Raw genomic sequence first — 18,962 nt, forward strand, 5'->3', positions numbered from 1 at the left:
ACTTTTTTATAATTAGAAAAATTCATACAAGTCTACTGTAGACAATCCAGAAAGAACAGAAAAAGTCTAAGGCAAAAAACAAAATCACCCCATAATACTTTCAACTTATAAATTATTATAAATATCCTGGCATATTTTCATCTACTTTTTTTTCTATGCGAGTATATTTTTACATAGTTGAGCTTATACACTAATACTAAAATACTGTGTCATACACATTTTCGTTTTGTTTTGAGATAGGGTCTCAATCTTTTGCCCAGGCTGGAGTGCAGTGGTGCAATCACAGCTCACTGCAGCCTCTACCTCTCGGGCTTCAGCGATGCTCCTACCTCAGCCTCCTGCGTAGTTGAGACTGCAGGCACATGCCACTGCACCTGGCTAGTTTTTAATTTTTGTAGAGATGTGGTTTTGCCATCTTGCCTAAGCTGGTCTTGAACTCCTGGTCTCAAGAAGTTTGCCAGCCTTGGCCTCCCAAATTGTTTGGATTATAGGCATGAATCACTGGGCCTGGCCGTCTCATATACTTTTGCTTACCATAAATATTTTCCTTTGTCATTAAGTTCTTAAATACAACATTTTGCTGAACACATATACCAAAATTTATTTAATGTTTCCTCAATTGCTGAATATTTTGTTGTTAATAGTGCTGGGTTGCACATCTTCATACTTAAGTCTTAATGCACTCTTCACATTGGTCCCTAGAAGCAGGTATTTTAAGACTATTGATTCATATTCCAGAATTGCTTTCTAAAATATTACACCTGTTAAAACACGCACACTGAATGAAGAGACCCCCCTAAATAGGCTTTGTGTGAGCAAGATGGCTGTTTATTCACCTGGGTGCAGGGATGGGCTGAGGCCGAAAAGGGTGTCAATGAAGGGCAGTGGGATAGGAGTTGGTTTTATAGGTTGTGAGGGAGGAAGTGGTAAGTTACAAAAGTTAAGTTTAGGGCAGTTTATCGCAAGCTGGGAGGGGGTCATAGGTTTGCAAGCTGGGAGGTGGAGTCACAAGGTTGTCCTAGCTGGGAGGGGGTCGGAGGGTGAGGTGTCAAGAGGTTGGCCAAGGTCAGTTACAAAGTCCAATGGCCTTGTCAATTGAGGCCGGAATAAGAAACAATAGAAGAATGACTCTAGTTAGGCACTGCAGAGGTTGATCAGGTATACCTGCAGGTTACAGAGATTACCATGCAGTTCATGGCGTGACCTTACAATACCAACTAGATTTCTAAGTTTTATTTTATAGATTTAAATACTATTGTCAATATAACTTCTAATATTTTAATGATTTTTACTTTCATAAAACAACCATCCTTGCTTTCTTTTTGTTTACTTCACTTATCTTTGCCTGGTCTCGTCTTAAAGCTGTATCATTATGTTTCAGATGTAGCTCTTATAACACACATAGTTGCTGTTATTACTAATCCAATCTGAATGTTTGCCTTTTTCCTGGAGAGTTTATTATCATAATTGCTGTGGGTTTTGTTTTGTTTTTCACTTCTCATTTTTCTGCTTCTTACATCTGTTTCTCATTTTTCCTGCCTTTTGCCATACAGCATCTCTATTTACTGCTTTTGTCTTCTTTGGTGTTAAATGCAATTTTTCACAGAAATGATACACTCGAAAATAAAATACACACTCAAAATTCATCTTCAATATTGTGTTAGTTCTATGAGACCCAATTTAACAAACAGATAACTGCTCAGCAGGACAGACTTGCTTACTGATACTCTAAAACTCTTGAAATTATTGATTCAATTATTTGTAGCTCCTTGCAACCTTTTTTACACTAGTAATGTCATTAATATTATCCTCTTAAAATCTGGCTAGATTGAAGACAAACTTCAAACTAAGCATAAAAAAATTAATAGTGTAAGAATTAACTTGGTTCTTGTACACTGATATAAAGTAAAGACAATATATTAAGAGGGCGACAAGTAAAAATCTAGCAGCAAACGTTACATTTTAGTATACATGACACATGCATACATATAGTATACATTAATATACTCTATAAAGTATACTAATATAAAAAGACACTATATTAAAATGTCATTAAATGAGCAACAATTAAACATCTAGCAGCAAACATTAAATTTTAAAAGCCCTCAGAATCCAGGCACTCACACCTGTAATCTCAGCACTTTGGGAGGCCAAGGTGGGAGGATCACTTGAGCCTAGGAGTCTGAGACCAGCGTAGGCAACACAGTGAAGCCCTGTCTCTACAAAATAAAAATAAAAAACTCTCAGAATTAATTTTAATCCATGAATGAAAACATGAAGAACACCAAATACATGACAGTGGTAAACTATAGAAAGGGAAGGAAGAAATGGGATCAAAAAAGATACATAAGGGACGACAAATGAATCCATAATTTTTTGCTTCCTAAAAAGAAAAAAAAAACAAAAAAACCCTAGGCTGAGCATGGTGGCTCATGCCTGTAATCCTAGCACTTTGGGAGGCCTAGGTGGGTGGATTCCTTGAGCCCAGGAGATTGAGACAATCATGGGCAACATGGTGAAACCTTGTTTCTACAAAAAATACAAAAATTAGCCAGTGTAGTGGCACATGCCTATAGTCCCAGCTATTAATACTTGGGAGGCTGAGGTGGGAGGATTGCTTTAGCCCAGTAGGGAGAGGTTGCAAACAGTTGTGATTGTGCCACTGCACTCCTACCTGGGCAACAGAGCAAGACCTTGTCTCCAAAAAAAAAAAAAACCCCAAAGCAAAATAAAATAATGTTGGTAACTGATATAATCCTACTTCTTATGTATTATTCCAAAATGAAACCTTTTTTTACTTAGAGATTCATCTGTCTACTTTTTATGTTGACAGTGATAAAGTTGAGTGGTGGTTATGTAAGTGTTCATTACATTATTCTTTCTTCCTGTGTGTATAGTTAGAATATTTCATAATAAAGAAATTTCAAGAAATGAAAAAGAAAAAAGGTATAGTACATCAAAAAGCATGTCTTAAAAATCTAAAAAGAGGAAGCTTCCAATGCCAGCCAAGATTGGATACGTTGGAAGAAGCAACCCACACAGAGGGGGAGTTTCCAAGATATTTCTCCCCCATGTTTTTTTCTCCTAGCTTTGACTCGAAGGCAGTCCTAGTTGCAGAACAGCAAGCAACCAAAACTTGGAGAGAAACTGTTTTTTTGGCCAAAGGATCAGGGAAAGGACCCCTGCAAGCTGGGGAGTATAGGGGGAAATTGTCGGATTTTTTTTCTTTTTTCTTTCTCTCCCAGTTCTGTTCTGAGGGCAGCCCTACTACATAGAGCTTCATTGTGGTGGCGCCCAAGCAGCTAAAATTCCAAGAGAAATGTCATCTTTCAGGCAAGAGGAATTGGGAAAAGGAGTCCCTGCAGTCTGAAGAGTATGGGGACAATCCCCATTATTTTTTTCCTCTGCAGCTTGTCCAGAGGGCAGCTTTAGTTATGATACTATATTGGAACAGCAAGAGCCAGGAAAAGGGGCACCTGGGAATGGGAGAGTTGGGGGTGGGGAGACTACAGAGGAGAGAAAATAAATCCCTGATTCTGGATATAAACCAGCACATGTCTGGGGCTCACCCCCGGGCTAGGCATGTGCCGACAGCCCCAAAATAGCACAGCAAAGGCTCTGAAACTGAACTGACCCTGAAACTACTTACTTATGGTAAGTTCACACTTCAATTTGTAGTCTGAAGCTAAGGTAATCATGTTGATTTTCTGCTAGGAGAAACCAACAAAAATCAACGTTCTACAGAGGATTTTAATACGGCCCAGAATCTCAAAATATAATATTCAAAATTCCAGGAAACAATCCAAAATTACTCAGTACAAAAAGAGCCAGAAAAATGTGACCAACTCTCAAAAGAAAAGATGATGAATAGATGCCAATCTGAGATGATTCAGATGTTGGAATTAATAAACAAAGACTGCGGAAACTATGATAACTATACTCCATCATGAAGCATAAAAAAATATTCTTGAAAGCAATGTAAAAATAGAGAATCTCAGCAGAGAAATAAAATATAAAATAAAAGGATTAAAAAGAAATGAACAGATACTCAGGAACATGTCAAACAGTATCAACAAGGATAAAGGCTGATGTACAAAAAAAAATTTGAAGAAAGAATGGTGAAACTTTCCAAATTTAGAGAAAGACGTAAATTTTTAGATTCAAGATTTGAGAATCCCAAACGGGCTAAACTAAAATAAACCATCTCCAGACACATCATAATTAAACTGCTGGAAACGAAAGATAAAGGAAATTCTTGGGAGCAACCACAGAAAAACAACACATTACATACAGGGGAACAATAATTTGAATGACTGCAGATTTCTGATATGAAACCATGAAAGCCAGAAGATAGTCCAAAAATAAACATATGCTTAAAATTCCATTATTCTTTCAGAACTCCATCCTAGATTAAGATCACAAAATAATTTAAATTAGCCTACAGTCTACCAAGCCATTGTATTGAAAATCTGGAATGTCACATACCTGGATCTGGCTGCACCTACACAGTTTGGATGGTTGTCAGGGACAACCCCCTTCCCCATAGGGGTGGGCAAAAATGGCAGTTTATATTGCTCCACCAATTTCTTGATATTCTCTTCTGCATGAGCATAGGCAGCACCTAAAAGAAATGTGAATATATTGGACAATTCAGTTAAGCTATAGGCACTGTGACCCTTAAAACAGTTCATGTGAAATTGCTTTTTATTTATTTATTTTTTTGAGACAGGGACACACTCTATCACCCAGGCTGGAGTGCAGTGGCACAATTTTGGCTCACTGTAACCTCCGCCTCCCTGGCTCAAGCAATCCTCCCTCCTTAGCTTCCCAAGTTGCTGGGACTATAGGCACACACCACCACCACACTCGGCTACTTCTAAAATTTTCTGTAGGGATGAGGTCTTCCTATATTGCCCAGGCTGGTCTGCTGGTCTTGAACTCATGGTGTCAAGCAATCCTCCTTCCTTTACCTCCTAAGAAATAGATCTTAAGTACTCTTCTTCTGCCCAAACCTGGGCTTAAACTCAAAACAAATTGTGACTATAGTTTTTATCGCTGGCATTTTAAAATGCTTAACAAAGTAAGAGTTCTAATTTCCCACCAATAACTCCTAATTATTCTGAAAGATGTCTATCCCAAAACAAAAGTCCCATCTCACAGCTCTTGCTAGTGTCACTTACCCATTCTATGCTATCGTCCTACTGAGCTACTATCTACAATTTCCTGGACACACTATCTTTACCGGGAGGCCACGTGGCCAGGGAAGAATGTTGTCCTGAAGGAGAAAGGCTCTCTCTACCCTCACATGTTGGTCCTCATCTCCAGCCAACCTCCTGTTCTACACAAGGTCTCCTACTCTAGGCATGGAAATCCTAAGGTACATTAAGTTTCCAAAGATCTGCAGATCTCTCTACAGGCTCTATAATTCTGTGATTGTAACAGTGCTAACCCCAGGGGGATACATTATCATTTGTTTTCACAGTTGTGTGCCTGGGAATAACATATGCCCTATTCCCTTGATGAGACTAAAAATATCTTATTCTTCAAATATTCCATTTCTAATGTCATCAAGACCACTGTATTTTTTGCTATTTTACACTTTTTCAAGGCCAGTATATTATTCCATATTCTGTATTTATAATTCTGAATCCTAGTAAACAGTATCATGCACTTGCAGATTCAATATAATGTTCCACGCTACAAAACTACCTTAAAATCCCTTCTAACACACGCATAATGAAAAATAGTTCCTTTTTTTTCATCCAGAAAGTTTTCTTGTATTCTCCTTCCTGTATCAATGTCTCTGTACACTCAGTTCTCTCTTCCTGCTTTGTCTTTGGTATCTGTCCATTTGGGAACCACTGTCTGCTTTTTCAAGATATAGCTGTTGTGCCATCTCTTCTGGATAGTCCTTCCATACCACCTACACAAGCAAACTATTGCTACTTTCCTTGAAAACCTGCCTTACTCTCTCTGTAAACACCACCCAAGAGTATATTACACTTATTTGTTACCAGGTCTATCTTCCCTCCCCGATAGGTAGGAACCACTATTTCTTTGTATCCCTCACGTTCTGTATAATCCCTGCCTTATCATAAGCACTCATCAAATGTTTGTTAAAAGAAGAATAAAAATTGGCATCCACTGAGTGCTTTCCACATGTTTTGCTATTTAATTATATCCTGTTGAGGCAGTTAATATCCGTGTTTTACAAGTGAGGTAATTTGAAACTCAAAGCAGTTGTTTGCCAAAGTCACAGAGCTAATACATCATATAACACATTCAACTTAGTTCTGACCTCAATTTTTTTGTCATCCACTACCAAACTTTTTTGGTTTCTACATACTTAGTTCCTAAGCAGTTCATAATTGATTAGCATGGTCATAGATGATCCCAGCAGCTTCAGTTCTAGAAGACGAAATGAATACTATAACGTAATAAATTGCTGACAGGAGTATAAATTGGTTGGTTCATTACCTCCGGAGAAAGCAATATGACAATATGTGTACCAAAAGCCTTAAATATATTCATATCCTCTAACTTTTCTTTCTACGAATCTTAAATCCTAAATACAGAAAAAGTTTTAGGCACAAACATGTTTGCTACAGCTACTCTAAACAAACAAACAGTAAATGGCAAAGATGTAAATGTTTGCCAGGAAAGAAAGTGTTCATGTACATATGAAGAGACATTAAAAATTATATTTTAGAAATGCTTTTAAGATGAAAAACATTATAATCTTAAGTGAATAAGGTAGAATATGAAACTGTCTAGTATGAGCACAGTACATGATATACGTGTAAAAAGGAATAGAAAAGTACTGCATGTTAAAAATGGTTACCTCAGATGAAGGAACTTCTACTTTTCTTGATTTTTCAAAATGTTTTATAATAGAATCAATGCATTTTACTCATAAGACCAAAGAAATTAAATAGGTGGTATTTCCTTAAAAGCATGCAATCTCTGGGCATTAAAGAATAATTCTATAATTTCAAAACGAATAATGCAAAATGGATGAAGAGCATTCTTATTCCAATTTCACACATTAGAACAGACGTTAATAAGCAATTAAAATTTATGAAAAGAATCAGCACTTTCAAAAGCCTAGCAAGACTTAAGAGTTCTATTCATGCTACCTTTTCCGATGATAAGAAGGGGCTGTTTGGCGTTCCTAATAACAGAAGCTGCCATTCGTACAGCAGAGGTTTCTGCCATGCTGATAGGAGGTGACATGCAGCACTCTGCATACCTGGGAAAAAAAGAGCCCTGTTAATTAAAAGAGGCCAACTCTAATCTTTTTATTGTGGACATCTCAAATATATAGAAAGTAGGAAAAATAGCACAGTAAGTTCCCAGAGGCCCCCATGTAGATGTAACAACTTAATCTCATTTTACCACATTTGTTTCATATATATATACACAAACATGCGTTTATGTTTCCTGAACTATTTTAAAGCAAATAATAGGCATCAAGACACTTCACCCTTAAAAATTTCTCCATGTGGCTGTGAATAAGGACCTTCTCCTATATTCAACCATCACATCATTATCACATCTAGTAAATTAACAGTTATTCTCCAATATCATATAATAGCCAGTAAAATGGCCAATTCATTGACAGAAAATCTGAGTTAATGGCTTTGTGCTGTAGTAGCAGTAGTAGCTGTTGTAACAGTAAAAACATACTAAAATCTAGTATTTGCTATGTGCCATTTATTCTCACTTAATTATCAAAACAGTGAGGTCAGGTATTAGCATCATTTCCATTTCACCACTGAGGAAAAAAAAGAGAAAGTAACTTGTCCAAGGTCTCCAGATGACATGTGGCAGAGACTGGATTGAACCAGTCATTCTGTCTCCAAAGTCCATGCTTTTAAATATCTTACCACATTTCTTTTCTCTTTTTTTTGGAGACAAGAGTCTCACTCTGTCACCCAGGCTGGAGTGCAGTGGTGCAATCTTGGCTCAATGCAACCTCCACTTCTCCAGTTCAAGCAATTCTCCTGCCTCAGCCTCCTGAGTAGATGGGACTACAGGAACATGCCACCACACCTGGCTGATTTTTGCATTTTTAGTACTAGAGACAGGTTTTCGCCATGTTGGCCAGGCAGTTCTCAAACTCCTGACGTCAGGTGATCCACCCACCTAAGCCTCCCAAAGTGCTGGGATTACAGGTGTGAGCTACCGTGCACGGCCTCACTACATTCCACTCACTGGGTGTTAATATTTTAGTATCACAATATGCATTAGTAAAAGAAACATTAAAACTGTCACAGTTAAGTATTTCTGGACACCAAGTTATATGATATTTCATTTATTCTAATTAATATAAATTATACTGTAAAAAAATTAGACATATAATCAAAATATTTAGACATATAATAAAAAAGAACAATTTTTATAAAATTTAAAAGGCTTATAGAATTAACTTACCTGACACTAGCCCTTCTCCCCTTAGTATTATTTTTATTATCATGTTCAGGTATTACGTAGAATAAACAGATGTCCTTTTTATCTGACTCTCCCAAATAAAAATCACTCCTTGGTACACAGAGTATACAGTAAGACCCACTGTCTGTCTGTAGTCACTAGAGAACCATTTGGTCCACGATGGCACTTGGTACACAGAGTACACAGTAAGACCCACTGTGTGTCTGTAGTCGCTAGAGAACCATTTGGTCCACAATGGCACTTGGTACACAGAGTATACAGTAAGACCCACTGTGTGTCTGTAGTCGCTAGAGAACCATTTGGTCCACAATGGCACTTGGTATACAAAGTATACAGTAAGATACACGGTGTGTCTGCAGTCGCTACAGAACCATTTGGTCCACAACAGCAGAAATGCACAAAACGGTACCCATGATGCTTTAACCCAAGTAGCTATCCTTATCAGGGGAAGACTTAGATATCACTGAAAAATGGTTTTTTGTACTTCTTTTCACATAGTGTTTATTTTAAAAATACGAGAAATCATAGAAATCACTGTTTGGAATATTTGTTAACCATAGAGAGAGACAGCTAGATACTTTTTTTCTTGAGTCCTAATAATTTTCAATAATCACCCAAGCTCTTGGCTTACATTATAAAGATTCTCAAGGACCCATACTACATTAAGAAGGGATGTATATTTATGGTTACTGAAGGAATAATTTCAATGAAGAGCTCAGGAAGTTCCAAGTATTTTGTTTAGTAATTAAATCCAGAAATAACTACTAATAAATATCTTTTTCTTTTTTTCGAGAGGGAGTCTCGCTCTGTCGCCCAGGCTGGAGTGCAGTGGCGCGATCTCAGCTCACTGTAACCTCCACCTCCTGGATTCAAGCAATTCTCCTACAGAAGCCTCCCAAGTAGCTAAAGGTGCCTGCCACTACACCCAGCTAATTTTTGCATTTTTAGTAGAAACGGAGTTTCACCACATTGGCCAGACTGCTCTCGAACTCCTGACCTCAGGTAACCCGCCCGCTTCAGCCTCCCAAAGTGCTAGGATTACAGGCGTGAGCCACTGCGCCTGACCACTAATATCATTTTAATTGAGAGAATTAAGCCCTTTGGCTAGGATTCAGTTTAATTACTAAATCACCAAGTTAAGACAAATGGAAATTAACTTATAAACTGCTGGGTAAATTCTTTTAAAAAGGTAGGCATTATAATAATACATGTATATTGAAGAAAGAATCCCAGTATAACTATTACTCACTTTATAGAATTCACATTCACCTGGAGGTTCACAAAATCTGCTGGTATGTCAACATAGCAAGCACCTGGACGACCATAGATACTGGTTCTCACTGCCTACATTTATTACAAGTAGAAGAAAAGATTTGTAAAATCTCAGTCTTATCATATTCCACTCAAAGACAATTTAAAACTCTAAAATAACACTATTTTCATTTTTCTGGACATCCTTAGGTAAAGAAAAAATAATTACAATCAAAATTGAAATGTGCTCTATTGACTACATTTTTAAAGATTTTTGTGTTTTAAAGGGAGGAGAGATAACAAAGTATTCATTTAGGGCTTTAAAATTCACCTTCTATTACACTTCGGTTTTGGAAATTATTCACGAGGCTCTGCATGCCAAGTTTTTGCACTGTACTATGTACTTTCACCTGCTTCCTAATCTTAATAATCTGGCAGTATTTACAGAAACTGTGATGTGGTTACATGTATAAAATGGTTTCTGTAACTCCCGGTTTTGAAACAGCTCAAATGTAATTTCATGTATAAATCCTGATTATAATTTATAATACAGGCTAAGTATCTACAATCCAAAAATCCAAAATCCTCCAAAATGTGAAACTTGGTGTGTGCCAACATGATGATACAAGCGGAAAACTCCACATCTGATCTCATGTGACAGCTCACAGTCAAAATGCAGGTGTATAAACAGTTTATTCAGTGTCCCCAAAGGAAAAACAAAGCTACCATCAGACTATGTATATAAGAAACTTATGAAACATAAATGAATTTCATATTTAGACTTGGGTCCCATTCCCAAGATGTCTCATTATATATATGCAAATATTCTAAAATCTGAAAAAATCTGCAGTCAGAAACTCTCTGAAAAGCATTTCAGACAAGGAATAATCAACCTGTATGCTGCTTAATTAACTAACAGAGGATCTTACATGGTTTTCGTTTAGTCCCAATTTTCAAAAATAATCTTTTGCAAAAGCACAAGAGAAAAGGTATTCAGGGGTTCATTATACCTTTCTCTTTACTTTTGTATAATCAAAAAGATAATTTTAAAAACTAAAGCACAAGAGAAACTTTTTCCAAAAATAACTTATTTTACCTCTCTATAATTAAATGTAATGACAGTGAACATTAAAATGTAAATATTTTTAACAATGCCATTTTTAACTGCCTGAGTATATTCCTAACTGTCACTCATTCTTTTGAGAATAAAACTAACGTAAGTATGAGCAACTGAGAAAAACCAGCTACTCTGGAGCAATTCTCATTCCAGAGCCTCCTGAGTATGGGAGTCACAATCTTGTCACAAAGGTGTATTTCTTGAAAGCTTGTTTCTAAGCAGGGCCTAAGCTCACCCTTAAATACTGTACCTTTTCAATAACAAAAGGAATAGCTTCTATGCTGCTTGGACGGGCAGAGAACTTGGTGTATAATCTACAAGCTTCAACCTACATGAAAAATGAAAATCACTTAAAATTCAGCTCACAATTATATTAATCTCCTGAAAGAAGACAAAATGTTAAGTCATTACTTTCTTTATGTTTAGAGGCAAGATGGAGAAAATGTACTACCTAGACTGTCCCTCAAAAGCCTATTCAAAGCACAAAGTTTTGCCTTGGTATGATTCAGGAAGCATATTAAAACAAGATATAATTTTCATTTCTCAGACTGGCAAAGATACAAAAGTTTGATAATACCGACCATCTAACACAACCCAGGAAAACAGGCATTTCTATAAACTGCTGGTCAGACGATAAATGGGAAAGGAAGTTAACAAAATCTACAAAAAATTTAAACCAGCAGTTTCACAGATAATATGCAACTTCATCTGTTATATTTTGTTACAATAACTTATATTTCTGTCAGTATTCCTTTTATACACTTTCTTGCTATGCTATTTAGAATGTATGAATTCATTAGTGATAATTTTTTACTGTTTATCTTGAAGCATTATATAGAAACTGTTTCTCTTTATATGTTTTAGTATGAAATCTGTGAAAAACTGATAGTCCCACAGGCATGACAGAATTAAGATCACCCCCTGCCCCCGATTTTCAGTCTATGTTCATGTCCTTTAGTTTTAAGGACTTCCACAAGAAACAGATATTTGGATTTTCTTCCCATTTATTTATTTATTTAATTTTTTTTTTCTTTTTGAGACAGGGTCTTGCTCTGTCACCCAGGCTGGAGTGTGGTGGCACAATCTTGGCTTACTGCAACCTCTGCCTCCCAGGTTTAAGCAGTTCTCCTACCTCAGCTTCCCGAGTAGCTGGGATTACAGGCGCCAACCACGATGCCCAGCTAATTTTTGCATTTTTAGTAGAGACCGGGTTTCACCCGGCTGGTCTCAAACTCCTGACCTCAAGCAATCTGCCCACCTCGGCCTCCCAAAGTGCTGGGATTACAGGCATGAACCACCACACCCAGCCTCTCCTTTGTTTTTAAATTTGATCTAATAAACTATTATTTTCCATTTCAGGAAAAAAAAAATGTAGTGGACATTTATCCTGTTTTATTTTTCACCTATACAGTTTTTGCAGTAACTTTAGATTTCCTTTTAATTAACTTATCCACTCTACTTATTTTTCAAACACATCAGCATCTTTTAAATAACTGTTATTGTCTACCATTAACTAAGTAAAACTTAATTCCCTTCTAAGAGCATAAAAATATACTTTTGCATTAACCTATACTAGAGTTCAGTATTTTATATTAGTTTATCATATATAAAATTTTACTTCTGAAGTTCTCAACAATGACTTCTGATTTACAAACAGACTTTGTCTAATGATTTTACTTATGTATTGATTTTTGAGACGGAGTTTTGCTCTTGTTGCTCAGGCTGGAGAGCAGTGGTACGATCTCAGCTCACTGCAACCTCTGCCTCCTGGGTTTAATCGATCCTCCTGCCTCAGCCTCCCAAGTAGCTGGAATTACAGGTGACCATCACTAAGCCTGGCTAATTTTTATATTTTTTAGTAGAGACAGGGTTTCACCATGTTGGCAGGCTGGTCTCGAACTCCTGACCTCAGGTGATCCACCCACCTTGGTCTCCCAAAGTGCTGTAATTACAGGAGTGAGCCACTTCACCTGGCTGTCTAATGATTTTAACTTTGTCCTGTAAATGCTCAAATATATTTATACCTTAAGTGTCAATCATTCACTTTGTTTCCTACAACTCTTCCATTTTTTTTTTTTTTTTTTTTTTTGTTAAGACCCGGTCTCTTGGATGGGTGCAATGGCTCATGCCTATAATCCCAGCACTTCTGGAGTCTGAGGTGGGCGGATTACTTGAGGTCAGGAGGTTCAAGACCAGCCTGGGCAAGATGGCAAAACCCTGTATCTACAAAAAATACAAAAATTATCTGGTCTTAGTGGCATGTGCCTACAGTCCCAGCTACTTGGGAGGCTGAGGTGGGAGAATGGCTTAAGCCCAGGAGGTAAAGGTTGCAGTGAGCCAAGATCAGGCACTACACTCCAGACTGGGCAACACAGCCATAACCTGCCTCAAAAGAGAGAGAGAGAGAGAGACAGACAGACAGACAGACAAAGATTTGAATACGTTGCACAATCTGGTCTCAAACACCTGGGCTCCAGCAATCCTCCCACCTGAGTCTCCTGAGTAACTAAGAATACAAGTATGAACCACCGTGCTCAGCTTTATTCCTAAAGCTATAGCATTTTGTTGACACATTCTTTCAAGTTTCTTTTAATTTTGAAATGTTTTTCTTCCTCCTTCTAAAATAAAAATATACTTGTCTAGAGTCTACTGATAATCATTTTGAATAAGATTTTTCCTCTCAAGTGTTTATTCCCCAAAGTCTGAGAGGTATAGTCCAAAATCATTTTTATTTCTCTACCTTCTTGACTCTTTTAACAGCCTATTTTCAGAGCTTAACATGCTGTCACAAAGGTGTATTTCTTGAAAGCTTGTTTCTAAGCAGGGCCTAAGCTCACGCTTAACATCCACCCTTAGGTTGTCTTTTAGTAGCTCAAGATGATTACTTTTAAATTACTTCAGTTACTTCTAATTGATTTATATTATTTTGCAAACAGGAGGCTTTTTTATATCTTCTCCCTAACTCTTAATGGTGTGTATGTATTGTGTTACTAAAATCTTAAAAGTTGCAGGCCAGGCCTGGTGGTTCACATCTGTAATCCCAGCACTTTGGTAAGCTAAGGCAGGGAGATTGCTTGAGCTCAGGAGTTCAAGACTAGCCTGGGCAACATGGTGAAATATCATCTCTACAAAAAATTAAAAAATTAGTCAGGTGTGGTGGTGTGAACCTGTAGTCCCAGCTGCTTCGGAGGCTGAGGTGGGAGGATTGCTTTAGGTCAGGAGGTCAAGGCTGCAGTGAACTGAGATCACACCACCACTGTACTCCAGCCTGAGCTGAAGAAGGAAATTAAATAATAGCAGTAATAGTAAAACAAAGCCTTATAATTTGTAGTTTCTATATAATAAAGTTTGTCGTGCATTGTTTAATATACTATCTCCTCCTGAGCTCTGCTTAAGCAGAAATGTTAAACTGACTTCTGGCCGGGCGCGGTGGCTCAAGCTTGTAATCCCAGCACTTTGGGAGGCCGAGGCGGGTGGATCGGGAGGTCAAGAGATCGAGACCATCCTGGTCAACATGGTGAAACCCCGTCTCTACTAAAAATACGAAAAATTAGCTGTGCATGGTGGTGCGTGCCTGTAATCCCAGCTACTCAGGAGGCTGAGGCAGGAGAATTGCCTGAACCCAGGAGGCGGAGGTTGCGGTGAGCTGAGATCGCGCCATTGCACTCCAGCCTGGGTAACAAGAGCGAAACTCCGTCTCAAAAAAAAACAAAAAACAAAAAAAAAAACTGACTTCCTGCAAACCATTTAACCTTTATCTATTTTCCCCACATTCTTAGCAAAGTTCCCAGGCATCTAGAAATTCCTGTTTTTCTTGCTAACCAGCTGCAAGGTCACAGAGCAGATAAAAACTGCAGAAAGATGTTACTTTTCAATTGTAAAGTACACCACAAGACATGTTACAAATTAATTAACTGTTCTTTGTTCTGACTTCTGTAAACCTGTTTACTGCTGCATCATCCTAAATGTGTAAAGTTACCCCATTTTCTTTGTCCTTTGCTCAGTTTGCAGATACAAATCCTCTGAGCCCGTGCACCTAAACAAAATCCTCCTGTTTCACCCATTGGTCTCTCCACTCTCCTGATATCCACAATAGGGCAACAAAGCAACACCCTGTTTTAAAAATTAAAAATAAAAAAAATAATAAAATCTGAAAGTTGGATACCTGAGGAAACTCCTGGAAAGCTCCCATTGTTTCCTGATTTCTTTCAGAGGAACCACCAATCACAAGCAAGGGCCTGAAAAAGTCATTTATTTTAAAAAGATAATTACAGTGTTGTATGAAAGGAGAGAAGGTTAGCACTCCCCTTGACAAAAAGATAATTACAAATGAGATCATCATAAAATACTAGAGTATCCCAATTCATAACAAATATTCAACAAATGTTAAAGAGAGAGAATATTACATTTTTCTCTTAGAAACTGTAGATTAAGGCTGAGCAAGGTGGCTCACACCTGTAATCCCAGCACTTTGGGAGGCCAAGGAGGGTGGATCACTTGAGGTCAGCAGTTCAAGACCAGCCTGTCCAACATGGTGACACCCCATCTCTATAAAAAATTCAAAAGTATCCAGCATGGTAGCAGGCACCTGTAACGCCAGCTACTCGGGAGGCTGAGGTGTAAGAACTGCTTGAACCTGGGAGGCAGAGGTTGCAGTGAGCCAAGATTGTGCCACTCAATTCCAGCCTAGGCAACAGAGCAAGACTCTGTCTCAAATTAAAAAAAAAAAAAAAAAAAAAAAGTAGATTAAAAAATATGTAGGAAGCAACCTGATATAAGAGAACCTTTCCTCAATATCAGAAAAAGACAAAATGTATAGCAAACGTTTTCCTTCCCTTTTTCCCCTTCCCCTTCTGGATGCTGATGCTTAATTTACAGCTATATTGACATAAAATAAATTTTTACACCTTTCTTATTATTCTTGGGACAAGCAGAAGAAAAAATTTACATTCTCTTAAGTGAATCTATTTGGAAATGGCAAAATGAGTGACATTCCTCAGCAATGAAATTCTTATCCTTCAAGAATTTGAAGAATTTGGGGAAAAAAAGGATATGGCAAACCTTAAGGTACTTAAAAAATGTAAGACCCTGAGGTAAATTAAGAAGAGAAAAACCAAAGCAAAGTACAGAAGAAACTACAAGAAACACAGGGCAAAAAAGAAAACAATGTCCTTTCCACTAGAAAGATTTTGGGCTTTTTTGAGACGGAGTCTTGCTCTGTCACCAGGCTAGAGTGCAGCGGCGCGATCTCGACTCACTGCAACCTCTGCCTCCTGGGTTCAAGCGATTCTCGTGCCTCAGCCTCCCATGTTTCAAATTGACTAGAACCTAACCCTCTTTAACCCGATCTCATTGGTAAAGTGCCAGAGACAGAGTTAAGGGCAAGATCAGAGAATACGTACTAAGTAGTCTATATATAAAGCAAACTCAATGAATGCAAGAATTTCAAATATCTTCCTATCTATGCAAAACAAGGTGAAAAATTGGCCACATTTTTACAATCTTTAGAAAAAAAATTCTTCACTTAAAGTAAATAGAACTACATACACATTCACACACACACACACACACACACACACACACACACACACAATTTTAGGAAACTCAAAAATGTTTAAAGTATTTATCTCAACTGGGAGCGGCAACTCATGCATGTAATCCCAGCACTTTGAGAGGCAACAGCAGGTGGATATCCTGAGGTCAGGAGTTTGAGACCAGCCTGACCAACATGGTGAAACCTCGTCTCTACTAAAAACACAAAAATTAGCCAGGCATGGTGGCGGGCACCTATAATCCCAGCTACTCAGGAGTCTGAGGCAGGAGAATCACTTGAACACAGGAGGCAGAGATTGTGGTGAGCCAAGATCTCAACACTGCACTCCAGCCTGGGTGACAGGGTGAGACTCTTTCTCAAAAAAAAAAAAAAAAAAAAGTATTTATCTCTAAGGAAATAAATTAGTGGTGCTCTGAATTGTCTTTCTAATACTCTTTTTTTATATATATATTTAAGGTATACCATATGATGTTTTGACATACACATAGTAAAATGATTACTATAGTCAAGCAAATTAACATATTCATGTTACTTTTTTCTCTTAGCAAATTTATAATACACAATATTATTAACTATAGCTTTCTTGTTGCACATTAGATCTCTGGGCTTTATCCTGCTTGACTGAAACTTAGTACCCTTTGGCCTTTATCTCCCTATTCTCCTCCTCCTCCTCATTCCCTCCCTGGTAACTAACTTTCCGCTTTCAGTTTCTAAGAATTCAGGGTTGTTTTTTTTTTCCAAGTCTTTCTACTCTAGATCAGTATTAGCTCTACTCAGTAAAATACTGCAGTAGCCTTTTTAAGAAAATATTTTCAGTAATAATAACATGATTACCAGCAGTTCATGTTTGCATTTGCCATACCACCCAAGGCATGGATGAGACCTGGGCCAGAAACAACAAGGCAGACTCCTGGCCTAAAAGCAAAACAGAATTTATTTTATTAACATCAAGCCAAATTTAACAACTGATTGATAACACTTCAGTGTGAAACACGGCAATCCTGGACTTCAAAGGAAGGACATACAGGCCTTTACTATAACTAGTAAAACAATTATTAGAATATTTTTAATTAAAAAATGTGTGTGTGTGTGTGTGTGTATATACTTTTTTTTTTTGAGACAGCATCTCACTCTGTCGCCCAGGCTGGAGTCCAGTGACACAGTCAGGGCTCACTGTGGACTCCAGCCTGGGCAACAGAGTGAGATACTGTCTCAAAAAAAAAAAAAAAAAAAAGCAGTCTATATATAATCAACCTCCCAGGCTCAGGTGATCTTCCCACCACAGCCTCCCAAGTAACTGGGACCACAGGTGGGCACCACTACACCCAGCTAATTTTTTGTATTTTTCTTTTTTTTTTCTTGGTAGAGATGGGGTTTCACTATGTTGCCTAGGCTGGTCTCTAACTCCTGGGCTTAAGAGATCTGCCTGCCTTGGCCTCCCAAAGTGCTGGGATTATCTTTCTTTCTTTGAGCATGAGCCAGCATGCCTGGCCCAAAGAAAGAAAGAATATATCGGTTTTCTAGCGAGAAATAAGGTACCTATCACCTTCACAACGTATATTACTAACCACTTATTTTGACCCTACATCTGGCCTAAGTCAAGTTAATGGCAACAGAAGCAAATTTTTGACTGCTGAGTACATTTTTGTATGAAAAAAGGTTTTTTCCATTTCTTAACAAATAAATATGGCATCAACTGACCTTTGATAGGAAATTCTGAATGCAGTGCTCTGCCCAAAATCTTTTAAAACTGCACATGAGGCTGGGTGTGGTGGCTGACATCTGTAATCCCAGCACACTGAGAGGCTGAGGCGATGGATTGCTCGAGCCCAGGAGTTTAAGACCAGCCTGGGCAACATGGTGAAACCCTGTCTCTATAAAAAATACAAAAATTAGCTGGGTGTGGTGGTGTGCACCTGTAGACCCAGCTATTTGGGAGGTTGGGGCATGAGAATTGCTGGAAACTGGGAGGCAGAGGTTGCAGCGAGCAGAGACGGCACCATTGCACTCCAGACTTGAGGCAACAGAGTGATCCTCTGTCTCCAAATAAAAATAAATATTGAACTTGAATGTTTTACCCTTGGTGTGACTTTCCAAGCTTAAAGCACTCAGGGAAAAGGTATCTCAATATAATTCAGTTTGCCATTTTACATTTATAAAATAATTTCTTAAAATTTTCTGTTCAAGACAGACTTGAAAATAAATAATTATCAGGCCGGGTGCAGTGGCTCAAGCCTGTAATCCCAGCACTTTGGGAGGCCGAGGCGGGTGGATCACAAGGTCAAGAGATCGAGACCATCCTGGTCAACATGGTGAAACCCCGTCTCTACTAAAAATACAAAAAAAGTAGCTGGGCATGGTGGCATATGCCTGTAATCCAAGCTACTCAGGAGGCTGAGGCAGGAGAATTGCCTGAACCCAGGAGGCGGAGGTTGCGGTGAGCTGAGATCACGCCATTGCACTCCAGCCTGGGTAACAAGAGCGAAACTCCATTTCAAAAAATAAATAAATAAATAAATAATTATCACCAAGTAAACTAAACTTCTAAAACAGTACTATCCAACAAGAACTCTACATAGTAATAGAAAT

General features: G+C 38.0%; 1 protein-coding gene and 1 pseudogene across 8 annotated transcripts in view; one reads left to right on the top strand and one right to left on the bottom strand.

Annotated features, from left to right (window-relative positions):
* HACL1 (2-hydroxyacyl-CoA lyase 1) overlaps window positions 1–18,962 on the bottom strand; it is a 90,237-nt gene that overhangs the window by 63,761 nt on the left and 7,514 nt on the right. For 7 of the 8 annotated variants that reach the window (XM_074405678.1, XM_074405680.1, XM_074405679.1 and 4 more), the window contains exons 4-9: window positions 17,208–17,288; window positions 14,985–15,057; window positions 11,070–11,147; window positions 9,701–9,795; window positions 7,137–7,249; window positions 4,486–4,621 (exon numbers count right to left, since the gene is read on the bottom strand). In XM_074405678.1, coding sequence (XP_074261779.1) covers window positions 4,486–4,621; window positions 7,137–7,249; window positions 9,701–9,795; window positions 11,070–11,147; window positions 14,985–15,057; window positions 17,208–17,288 — 576 coding nt within the window. The remainder of the gene's footprint in view (window positions 1–4,485; window positions 4,622–7,136; window positions 7,250–9,700; window positions 9,796–11,069; window positions 11,148–14,984; window positions 15,058–17,207; window positions 17,289–18,962) is intronic. The other variant, XM_003924939.4, reaches the window with a different exon arrangement.
* On the top strand, window positions 15,093–15,233 carry LOC120368371 (U6atac minor spliceosomal RNA; annotated as a pseudogene).

The sequence above is a fragment of the Saimiri boliviensis genome, chromosome 9 (genome assembly GCF_048565385.1).
Source record: "Saimiri boliviensis isolate mSaiBol1 chromosome 9, mSaiBol1.pri, whole genome shotgun sequence".
In the NCBI taxonomy this organism is placed as follows: Eukaryota; Metazoa; Chordata; class Mammalia; order Primates; family Cebidae; genus Saimiri; species Saimiri boliviensis.